The 12,660-nt window shown below is 37.2% G+C and overlaps 1 protein-coding gene across 4 annotated transcripts in view; it reads right to left on the bottom strand.

The window, feature by feature from the left end:
* Positions 1-653: 653 nt before the first annotated feature.
* LOC135692655 (calcium/calmodulin-dependent protein kinase type 1D) overlaps positions 654-12,660 on the bottom strand; it is a 35,475-nt gene continuing 23,468 nt past the window's right edge. For all 4 annotated transcript variants that reach the window (XM_065210872.2, XM_089112656.1, XM_065210869.2 and 1 more), the window contains 5 exons: positions 7,511-7,603; positions 6,273-6,292; positions 5,511-5,589; positions 4,480-4,567; positions 654-3,650 (listed from right to left, as the gene is read on the bottom strand). In XM_065210872.2, the coding sequence (XP_065066944.1) occupies positions 3,594-3,650; positions 4,480-4,567; positions 5,511-5,589; positions 6,273-6,292; positions 7,511-7,603 (337 nt within the window). In that variant the 3' untranslated portion in view covers positions 654-3,593. The remainder of the gene's footprint in view (positions 3,651-4,479; positions 4,568-5,510; positions 5,590-6,272; positions 6,293-7,510; positions 7,604-12,660) is intronic.

The raw sequence follows: 12,660 nt of genomic DNA, 5'->3' as shown, positions 1-12,660 counted from the left end.
TGCCGTACCCAGGGTACCAGACTCACTATTTTATATACAGTGAGTCTGGTACCCAGGGTATCAGTGCCGCTGCCAACAACCAGGCGTTGGGGGATTAAAAAGACTTGGCCACGCCCTTTTAGCTGTCTGAGAATGCCCTTCTACCAGCAGGGAACGCCAATTTTACCAACTGCAAAGACCCATGACTTATGTTTGGGTATGTAAAGGCAGTTTGAAAATACTAACAAAAAATACTTTGTCGAAGTAATACCCTTACCCAAACATTTCTTACCCAATTCAGATCGCAATACAAGTAATGCTAGATCGTTCCTAGCGAGAAGTGGAGGTCGTATCCCCCAGTACCAGTGGTGTAATGCTATCAACATAACTCTTGCACAAAATTTTGCGAAAAACAATAGCAAAAGTAGAAATTTTGCCAATTTTCAGCTTAAACAAGGAGGCTCAGCTCCCCTGAGCCCTCTAGCACTACACTCCTGACAATCACTCCCTCCATGGCGCTGCCATTTATTGCATAAACCTTATATGAGTACAAATGATACTTAAACTGCACTAGAAGAAATACAGAAAGAATAACAGGCACTTCTATCCACCAAATACGTTTTGAATGCGAAAAAGCTTCATACCACGAAACTTTGATAAATAAACGAGTTGCGATAATCTTGGATGGTATATAAGCATTTTCGTTAAGTAATTAAAGTAAAACGATTATGAATCTAGAAACTGAATGAAAAAGGTCTATGCTACTTCTAGGTAATACATGTAACACATTGCGACATATCAATAGGTTGAGCTATGCTAATTGCATGTTGACAAAATCTAAGCAGTGCTAACTTTAACGATCAAGTATTGAAACCCTAAGGAAAAGTTTTAGACCTTGTTCTCTCCTTCGACCTTTAGCAATAGGATTTGCATTTCAGGTCTGGCGCAAAGTGCACCTTATTCAAATATTCATAATACGAAACATCTATGTTATAAATTTTTGCGTAAATTGTTGAAGATCATTGGTGTAGCGGATGCCTAACGTTTAGGGGGCTTAGTATGGAACTTGTCTGAATATTGTTGCTTCATTCAGATAGAATTGTCCTAATCGAGCTTGAAATCCGATTATTTTCGTCTGATTAGGGGGGCTGCGGCCTTTCCAGCTCGTATGTTTCCTACACCAGTGTTAAAGATCTAGCCATTATTAGCATCCAGAAGGGGAAATGGATATGGCCTTATAAGATAAGGTAAAATCAACGGTTATTTCCAAAAAACGGCAAAAGACGGGACTCAGCTAAGGCATAACGTGGAAGCAGAAAGCATTATTGGGTCATGACAAACTTTGCCATGACCCAACAATAGGGCTCATACCAGGTCAAAAACCACTTGCCCCCTTCAAAACACACCACATAACCGTAACCATCAAAAGATGGCTCGAAAGAAACCCTTTTGGTAGAACCACCCTTGATGATTGTCAAAGTAGCTGGCACTTTATCAACATTCTGTGAGTTTTTTCCTAAGACCTTCATCTATATATTCGTTTATTAAATGGGCAAATACATCCAGGCCTTTTGAGTTGCAAGGGGTTACAGGTCAACAAATGCACAATAGACCCTTCAATATGAGCATTTGTTTTTTGGATTAAGTAAGTGTTTTTGCTTTTGCAAAGGGGTATAGCAGCATTTTAGAACGTAACAGCCGCGTGAATATGGTTTAGATCCAAAGAGAGAACAAAGTTTATGTTCGGTTATCAACTTTTGCAAAATTTCAACACGACTTTGAATAATCCTTTAATTCCAAGATACCTAATAGCACCAAGCACTGCTACAAATTACTGGATACATAAGATTTGTTAAAATTCTTTGCTTTAAAATAAAAACTAAACTACAACAGCGTACCTATAAACTATTTACATTTTCTAAAAGTGAAAAGACTATACAAACACCAGATGTTTCAAGCAAATAAAGCAGGGACGCCAGCGCAAGGAAAAAGAGACCGTTACCCTCCTGCCCTTGCAAAAGCAACTTAGTATTGCTTTGCCCTTTTTCTTTGTGCTTTGTCTACTTCCCCTTTAGCCTGACCCCCAGACTTCAAATAGTCTTCTAGTTTGGGGTCTGTAACGCAAGCCACTTCCCCACCCCTCCCCTGCATCTCCTCCGGCGTTTCTGGAAAGAAACACCTCAGTATTAGCGAACAGGATCCCCCTGTACCCCCCTCTTTGGCAACACCCCTGATTGGTCCACTTTCATCAGAAACGATGACTTGACTAGACCATTGGAGTCCTTTAGAAAGGGTAGGCTAACGGATCTAGAGTACTGGAGTCCAGAAACCATAATTAAGCTGAACAAATTCTAACCGACAGGCAAAATCAATCCTAGGCCCATAAAGAAAAACATTCCATTGGTGGTTTGTGTTTAGACTTGAATCTTCTGCACTAGAACCAGTTGAGGAGTCAGCAACTACAGATGTCTAGGCTTATATCTAGTCCTTTACATCTTATACAGATAAAAGGGTGTCTGCTGTAACCAGAATGTTTCAAAGTTCTTAGTTATAAAAGCAGTTCAATTCCATCCGTATCATAAGTTTGCATCAAGTACTCCAGCACCCAAAGACACAGCAGAAATAACACAACTGCAGTCACAATTACCCAAGCACTTTTTCACGAAACAGCGTGTTTGGCAATGAAATCATTTTTTCTGATAACTTCAAGCTCGTATCGCTATTAATTGTAGCCACTGTTTATAACATAGCTATGGTCCAGCCCCTCCAGCATCAGATACCCCCATAGTTTTAAACTATCATTGTTGATTACTTCATGAACTAATAGTTGTAATGACTGGATTGGATTTTGAACTCAAAAACCACATGAAAAGAAGGCTACCGTGAAGAATATCGTTAAACTTTTCCAAATTCATGCACGTAGAATTGGATAAATTTGGACAACTCATAGAAGTCAATACAGTTATTAAGGAATGTAATTACTAGCTGAAAACCCATTTTTATAAGCCCTCTCTCCCTAAGATATCAGAACACGACGTCTGTTTTTAAAGTCTAATAGCCATGAGTTGTCTAATAAAAATTGATTGCGAATGAACTAACTATACTGTACAAAACAGCTCTTTCATGCCTAGCATGTTTTCAAGTTAAAAAGAGAGTCTTAAATTAAAAATATTGGATCTAGTAGTGGCTCAAAAAACTGTCCTAGGAATACCATCAGCAGGAGTTTGCCTAACTGCAAGAGAGTAGCAGAAACTATAGATTTGAAAAGTGTTTCTTGCTGCTAGCATTTTTAGATAACTTAGAAAAGTGTACGAGACATGACATTTTACAAGTGTGCAAAAAGTGTAACAAGAAATTGAAGAAGAGGAGTAGGTGTTGAACGAAAAGTTGCATTAACGATGTTAGAGGCTACCTGAATTAAATGCAAGTCAAAAGCTAGGTTATTGGTTAAAAGTAAATAAAGCTTTATTTGAAATAAAAAATTGGACATTAATATATGATAAGCAATAAATTTCGACTTAAAAATCTACTACGTATGATGTGAATTGTTACCCAAGGATTAAAAAAAAAGTTTCTTAAAACTGCTTTTAAACAAAAATGTACTCAACCATGCTTCAGGAGAGAGTGAGTGACTTCATTCTTCTTATTGCAGTCGTTGCATTAAATGCTTGCTAAAAATAAACATATGTAGTTATCAGTAATCAATAAAAGAATAGAAGAAGTATGGTATTCGGCTACAAAGTCTCACAACTACCAAAGTAAAGGATATTTCTCAGTGATTCTTTCTAGTATACTAACTCTTCAATCCTTGATGAGTTAAACCCGTCAATCCTCGATTAAATTTTAGGGCCCGTGTCAGGGGTGGCCAGGAGGACCATGACCTCCCCACTTTTTTGTGAAATTAAAGATTAAAATCAGCTCAAATTATTTTAGATAGATAAATCTGTTAATTATAGCAAATACATTGAACCAAAGCCAATAAGTAAAAAGGTTCCAGTAAGTCTTTTGCCACAATTGGGGCAAGAGATGGTAAGAGGAAACTTTCTTTATATTGCTGGCCTTTCCAGCCTAGGGTCAGTGGCGTGGGCCCTGCATTGTTTGCTTAAGGCAATAGACTCCTTTTCTACAGACACATCATTTGATTTTCTGCTGGTTGATAACTCATATAAGCAACAGTCCTCAGTTGAAAAAACTATATTGAAAAGCGAATCTAGGAGCCATTCGGATGAGAATTCCTGCTAATTCTAAACTAGATGAATTTGTAGAATGAGAAGTAGGCTAGTATGATTTAAGAAAATTTTTCATTCGATTCGCTCAGATAAAAAGATTATCGTATGGTCTAAGCCATTCACTGTTAAACAGATAAAAAACAAGGAGTATATTAACAGTAACTGATAACAAATTCTAAAACGAGAAGCTACTCGTATAGAAAGTAACATTGTTTCGAACTTGGTTGAGAATAAAGAAGGAAAAAGTACATTCTTAAAGGCATAATCTTACTTTCCATTTTCTTTTCACGAAGTTTTTTCTCATTTGCTCAGCAACAGACACAAGAATATCTTTGTCTGAAGCTAGGCCACCAGAAATCCTGTACAAAAGAAATACAATGTTAAAAATAAACAATTTAAATAAGGAGTTAAAATACAGCCGTTTTAAGAAGTGATAATTGATTAGCCGTGATAAAATAAAATAACATTGATGAAAATAACCAGAAATTAAAATTTGGTTTCAAGCTCATACAGAAAAAGACAGTTCATTAATGTTATATTCATCATTATGCATAAGAATAGCTCATAACATTACTCTGATCCTATTCGTCTATGCTAGAAGAAAAACCTGGTATATTTGATATTAAAGATAAGAAATAATGATGAAGTAATAATGAATTTTTCTCATAGAGATTATTAAAAAAACCAGACACGTAGGTTTAAAACCGCTATTTTATTCAATTAAGTGCAAGAATATGTCAGGATGATTACCTGCAATGCTACAGCAGGAAAAAAAGCAGTTCAAGTTATGATCAAAATATATCCACAACGTTGATTGAAAAAGAAACTCGATTAAACTGTTACTTGCAAAAAGCTATACTTTTGTCATGTCCTGCTAAATATTTTCGAATTTTTAGAGAAATATTGAATGCAAAACGTGAAATATGACCTGAGATGATTTTCTTAAAGAGGTGCAAAATTCTGGAGTAGTCTTTCAGCCGACTCAAAGCAGGCATCTATTCTGGATGGATTCAAAAGTACTTTGAAGGAACGGCGATAACTTTTTCTTAATTGTCAACTCTGATGTCATTTGGTTCTACAACAGGGTTGATATATCCCTAATTTTCTTATTACAGATTGTAATTAAAGATATTTTGGGAGGACTCCTTAAGAATCAGTTTATTTTGAAGGCCAACCCCCTTAAAAGAACACGAAATCGTATTAGATCCAACCATATACTATGAATAAGATATAAACATGAACATATGTTGTAAGACTGACACATGGAAGTATAGATAATTGAATAAACTAGAAGATTATTACCATGGGTCGTGCAAAGCTTGTTGACATGTATATCGTGCTTCTTGATCAGGATTCATAAGATTTCGTACAAACTTTTTGGCTAAGAATAAAAACAATGTGGCATTAAATGAAATGAAAACAATAAGATCTCTTGAAGATGGCACAGGAAGGTGGTGAAATTTTTACTTTTTTAATCAAAGATGTTGCCGTCCAGCCCTCCCCAGAGAACGAAACGTGGCTCCAATCAAATCCCATAAATAGCATTTTGCCCAGAAGGATTCTCAGTCCATATTTTCATAACAGTAAAACGCCCATATAGCGGGAACTTGATGAGCCTGTGCTCTATCCGTTGTAGGGGAATGGCCTTTCTCTTGAGATTTTTCTTCGTATTAGTACAAGGATATCACAGAGATAAAAGATTTGAGTTTTCACTTTTGAGAAAGAACTTCCAACGACCAAGACAAAAGGCTAACCAATAGTTTTATTCCAGAAACTTGATAGGCCATTGAAACTGCATTATGAAGAAAAGCAAAATATTGAAATCAAGCGAAAGAGCTTTGACACAAAAAGTTTGTAACAAAGTTCAAGCGAGATTGAAACAATAAAGAAAGATCAAAACAGATCAAGCTTCTTGCTAACAACAACAGCAGCAGTTTCCTCATAAACCGAATAGAGAGCAATTGTTACTTGTGAATTCGTTTCTATGAAGAAAAATCTTAATCAACATGTATACAAAATTTCATTGCGCTGTCCATATCTCAATTACTTAACTATTTTACTTACCGGAAGTCGATATCTCATCCCTGTTGGTAAAAATAAATGTGCATCAAATCAGGAAGATTATGAAAAATTTCTCCATACAGCGAAAAATTCAATTAAGTATCATTGACCTCAAGTTGTAGGTGCAGAAAGGCCTTTATCAAGCTATGTTTCAAAGAACTCAGAAGTACTGAGAACCGTGAAAAAAAAGTAAGTTCAGGAACGCAAGCAAAATAAAAGAAAGAAACATCAGCAAATACCCAGTGAGAAGGGATTGTAAATCTTTTCACTTAGAGATCGACGATGTACATTGCAGATTCATATAAATTCTCTTAGTTTACGTTTGTCTAATATTTGAGAGCTTTAGAGGTGAAAAGTACCTTGAAAGCAAATTTCAGGACAGTTATGAGATAGTTAACCCTTTGGCAAGTATTCTGAAAATGCAAGCATTGTAAAAACAAACCTAAAACCAGTAGGTTTTTCAGTTTTAGCATTATCATAAAAAACAGCATCCTACTAAAACAGTGGTGGCGCTAGGTTTCCTCCGACAAAGGGGCTAGCACTTCCGACGGAGGGGCTAATTTTTTTAGAGAACGATAGGGCTAGGGGGCGACAAGGAATTGTAAGGGTACTGGAGACCGAAGGCGAGCGTTGCGAGCCGAAAATTCGGGGGGTCCGGGGGTACTCCCCCGGGAAAATTTTGGTGGCTACACCCATTAGATTGGCTAAAAATGCTATCAAAATGGTGTAATCGTGTTTTTTACTACGTTTTTTGACATATTACTAAGGGCACGTTTGCCCCCTCCCTTGCCCCTCCTAGCAAAGGGCAGGAGGGGCGCTTGCCCCCCCGCGCCCCCCTTCTCCGGCGTCCCTGGAAATTTTTTTTGAAAGCTGCCTCTAGATAAGCTTAAAACTACTCTAAATCTTTACAACTCATCAAACGTTGCCAATTCAAGTAGGGCCTATCTTTGGAAAGTATGAATTGTCTTCCGACGGAGGGGCTAGCCTCCTCCGACGGGGGGGCTGTAGCCCCCCCTGCCCCCCCTCTGGCGCCACCACTGTACTAAAATTAATGTACCTAATTCGGCATGAGATACTGAATGAAGTCTGTTTTGAGAATCGATGTACTATGTTCGAAATTTCTTCATTGTAAAAGCTTTATTTTGTAAATTTATTGCGTTAGTTGATGTTGATTGTATGAGGTGGATTTGGAAAAAGAATGGACATGAACATGGACGGTTTTAAGTATAAGATAAACGTACCAATAAGGTGAATCAAACTCATATTCAGCTCGAATAATCTGCTGATAAAGTTGTGAATCATCATCGTCATAGAATGGCGGGTATCCACACAACCTATAAAGACACAATTTTTTTATAAAGAGCATTCGTTCGTCACCTCAAAGATACCAACAGTGAAGTTAATACAAAACTTTCTAGTTATGTTTTTGGGTTAAATTTACTGGTAATGGTATGACAATAATACTAAACACTAAGCACTTTTGGTCGATTCCAGTTGTCACGCGTTGATGTTCTAAAACATATTAGTATCTTACTGAGTAAATATAAGAATAATGTGGTATATCTAATTATATCTATGTGGTACATCAAAATTATTATAGTTTTAAGTATATCTAACTGAGTAAATATAAGAGTAAATATAGATTTACGTGGGGCTACATATTCTAAAAGCGGAGATCATGGCTTATTGCAAAGAATGTATAGGTCAGGATGGGAAAAACAATTTATGCTTCAAATGGGAATTAATCGTTTAATTCGAGTTAATACCCGCGGGGAAAGTGCGCAGATTCCCCTTTTCTAGAATCGGGTGGTCCCACACGTATATCCTTAGTAGGCTGTGGATATCATGTTACCTTAGCTATTTGCTAATCACCTTGTGGTATTTTCTAGGTGGTCTTTTCCTGGCATATTTCTTTAAGTACAGTGATGCAGCTAGGGTCATGTCATATTTTGCAGCAAGACTCACGCGTTGTTTGTACGCGTTTTCTCTGTAGAGAAGTGAACTATTCTGCGAAAGTGTAACTTATTTTGAACCCGCTAATAAAGGACATAGTCCTACCGTCAAATGGCCGGACGCTGATCATGGTCATGATTTCGACCGTTGCTTACTGTTGTCATAGCATGGCTGGAAAGTTGCAGGTACTGGTTGCTAGGCCTTGGCAGAGTTATCGAAAGTTATAGCAGTTCAGGTCAAGCGCTCAGTGGCTGCTGTCTACTGCTATTACAGTTTCAGTTACCCTGCATCTCGATTCTATCACGTGCTCCAGAGAAAAGGTTGTACCAGCATTTTTTTTCTACATTGGCTGTAGCATGGTTTGTAGGTTATTTGTTTTTTATTTTCGTTCCACTATTTCCTGCCGCTTTTCATCATACCAACCCTGGAGCTTCATATCTCCACCATAAATACAACAAAATAAGGGGGCAGTATTCAAAGACCACAGTGCTGCCTCTCGGTAAAGCCACATGCCAGGCCGCCCAATCAAACGCATCCACCACGAATACCTGCTTGTTGTTATTTGTTCTTATCCTTTCAACTAATTTACCCTGTCATGTTCTTGTTCAAGGCAAGGATGCCTGTACTCAGAGATGGCAACGGGGGCAAAGCGTAGAGAAAAAAGGGCAAAACAATGGCCCGTACAATAGTCAAACAAAGAAAAATGCTCAATTTCGCGAGGTCAGGGGCAACTGCTCTAGCTGCTCTCCTGGCGCAGGCGTCCTTGGTTCCATTCATCTGGGATTCAACAAACGCCGTCTCTAAAATCCCCTCAATAGCGAATAGTATCTTTGTTGTGTCATTGTTGGCGTAAGGGGTGTGTGGCAAACTGCCCCGTTATTTTATATTTACGTGGAGGAAATTAACACTAGCCTAAAATTATATAGTCATGCCAGCAAAATTTTCTGGACACGTTACATGGTCCATCTAGGATCAGTTGTTTTAGGCTTTTAAAAGTATCAAGATCCAATTAAATGACACCCATCGGCATTGCAAACAATTCAGCAGGCCCTTGCTTTGGCTGCATCACACTGCCGCCCTCCGTTCAAAGCAGTCATACTGTGGTTTAACAAACCTGCCAGTATGGTCATAGTAAGCGTTTAGCGATCCCAATATTGCTCCCAGTGTTCTAACCTTCATACTTTGGTTTCGCAAACACACCTGTAAAGTTCGAATATCAGTTTGATCTTGTTTCAACAAAAATCAATAATCAAATGAATCAATAAATTGACTAAGGATTGTTTTCATTGTTTTGGTAATATCACATTGCTTGCTTGGCTGTGGTTTAGTGGGCCCTCACGGTAGTGTTCACCTCAGTCTGGCACCAAAACTTCGCTCGAGTTACATAACATTTTTAACACTGAGGTCTCGGCAATGCCCCTTGGAACATCTTGATTGCCAGTTTACTGTTTTTAGATAACCCAAATTGGTCTATTCCTTTGATTACTCTTCCTAACAAAATGGAAATATTGCCTACAGCAAGATGATACCAAAAAGCAGGGCCGTCTTGAGCCGGCTTGTGCCCAGTGGTTATTGACAAAACAGGACCCCGTTCAGAAAATTCCTGCGGCCATGCCCTTCGGTTTCGGTTTCGGTGAACGTCCTTTTTGGTTACAATAATTAAAAAGATTTGTTAGGGATTTTTGCAAGAATGTGCAGGAACACTTAGAGTGGATCTGAGGCACGTGGACATTTCTCTGCACTTTGCTTTTTAATCCGTATACTTTCCGTATGCTGAAATAGTAGCTTTTGTTGCATTTTGAAGATATCTTTAAAAACTGTTAAAACAAGTGATTCTGCCATTGGTCAACATCTTTTAGACAACCCAGATTGTGCAAAACTCTATAACGACGACATGTTTCGGATAATTGGCAGAGCCCGGTCGTCCTTCCATCTAGCAGTTTTGGAGTCAATCTACATAAAAACGAAAAAGCCGCCATTGTGTAGACAAAAGGAGTTCGTTTTCTCTCTTGGACTCCATTGGTAATTTTTCTTTAGGCTCGCGGCACTGATTGGTCAACTATACCGGTCTTGTGCTTGCGTTTTTCTGATTGGCCTATTTCGATCCACAACTGGGTATATATTTTTCAAACATGTTTTTCGGAACCTATTCTGACGTTTTATGCTCTGAGGAGTGTCAGACGAAAAAGCTTTAAGTATGTTGTAAAATGTTTGCTTTTTTCAAAGCCATTTTCAAATTCTGTACCGCAAAAAAAATTGTTCATATCTTATTACATTATTATAAGTGTCACTAGTCACCATGGCAACAAACTTCCAACTAACTACACGCTATATTTTCAACCAAAAAAAAAAAAAAAAAAAAAAAAAAAAAACTGATTGTAATACAGGTATTTTGGTGTAATTTGTATAGCAGCAGAGCTAAACAATTTAGAAAAAATGCGCTGGCAACTTTGCTCTCTGTTTTCATCAATCATGATCGGCAAATGCATCAAATGTTTGTTGTTATTTATGAATGCATTGTGTGCCCCCTTTTGTTCTGGTGCAAATTTGATTGGTTTGAGCAAGCTGTATTTTGCTACTTTAGGCAAGCCTTTTTGTCGTGAGCGAACTTCTTGGTTCAATGTAAAACGTGCTATATTGTTAATACTAAACTTGCTCAATATATATATATATATATATAGAATTGATTTGCTGTAGTTATGCAAATCTATTTTACATTTTACAATGAATTTACTAACATTAGGCACACTTTGCTTGGTAAATGTAGAATAGTTTACTGTGGCTTTGCAACAAATTTGCAGAATCTAAAACATATAAGCTGAATCTGCAGAACCAATGTTTGCAATATAAATCGGTAAATACCTAGATAGCTTACTGTGGTGATGTTTCTTAATAAATGCAAATATGTCAATTGTTCTGTCATGCAAACTGCAATGGTAAATATAGTGGCAGTTTGCTGTGTTTATGCAAACTCAAATGGCAAATGCAAAATCTTCCTTGCCATGGTTCATAAATTCACATGAAATATGGAGATAGTGTGCTGCGTTTATGGAAATTCACATAGTAAATACGAAATGTTTTCTTGTTATGGTTTATATATTCAAATAAAATATGGAGATAGTTTTCCAGGGCTATACATACGTATACATACATAAAAAAGCGTCTGCTGTTGTCGCCATAACACGTCTAGTTATGCCTTTACTCTTGGTGGCAAACAGGCAAGGTGAACAAAAAACAAACAAACCAAATGTTTACAGTTGTTGGCAAGCATGCAAAACAAAACAAAACGTTTGCTGTTGTTTGGCAAACATGCGAATATATATATAAAAGAAAAGAAAAACCATTAAGCGTTTTCAGTTGTTGGGAAGCATGTAAATAAAAGAAAACATTTGCTGTTGATGGCAGAATGCAAATTTATAGGTTCAAACAAACAAACAAATATTAAGTGTTTGCAGTTGATGGCAAACATGTAAAATAAAAACAAAACGTTTGCTGTCGTTGGCAAGCATGAAAAATAAAACAGAACGCTTGCTGTCGTTGGCAAACAGGCAAAGAAAAGCGTTGTGCTGTTGTTGGCAAACATGCGGAAGAAAAGGGTTTGCTGTTGAAAATAAAAATAAAAAAAAAAAAAAAAAAAAAAAAAAAAAAAAAAAAAATATAAAGCGTTTGCAGTTGTTGGCATAGATGCAAAATAAAAAACAAAACGTTTGCTGTCGTTGGCAAACATGAAAAATAAAAAGCGTTTGCTGTTGTTTGCAAACATGCAGGAGAAAAGGGTTTGCTGTTGTTGGCAAACATGCAGGAGAAAAGGGTTTCTTGTTGTTGGCAAACACGCAAAAACAAGCGTTTGCTGTTGTTGGCAAACATGCAAAAAAAAAAAAAAAGCGTTTGCTATTGTTGACAAATATGCAGAAGAAAAGGGTTTGCTGTTGTTGGCAAACATATAAAAAAAAAAAAAAAAAAAAAAAACGCGTTTGCTGTTGTTGGCAAACATACAACGAAAAGCGTTTGCTGTCGTGGGCAAACATATGAAAAAAAAAAAAAAAAAAAAGAAAGTTTGCTGTTGTTGGCAAACATACAACGAAAAGCGTTTGCTGTCGTGGGCAAACATATAAAAAAAAAAAAAAGCGTTTGCTGTTGTTGGCAAACATACAACGAAAAGCGTTTGCTGTCGTGGGCAAACATACAAAGAAAAAAAAAAAAAAAAAGCGTTTGCTGTTGTTGGCAAACATACAACGAAAAGCGTTTGCTGTCGTGGGCAAACATACAAAGAAGAAAAAAAAAAAAGCGTTTGCTGTTGTTGGCAAACATACAACGAAAAGCGTTTGCTGTCGTGGGCAAACATACAAAGAAAAAAAAAAAGCGTTTGCTGTTGTTGGCAAACATAAAAAAAGAAAAAAAAAAAAAAAACTTTTCTCTTGCTTTCTCTCCCCGCTTC

The sequence above is a fragment of the Rhopilema esculentum genome, chromosome 3 (assembly GCF_057945365.1).
Source record: "Rhopilema esculentum isolate cy_ngs chromosome 3, ASM5794536v1, whole genome shotgun sequence".
Lineage (NCBI taxonomy): Eukaryota > Metazoa > Cnidaria > Scyphozoa > Rhizostomeae > Rhizostomatidae > Rhopilema > Rhopilema esculentum.
This window is presented reverse-complemented; position numbering and strand designations above follow the sequence as displayed.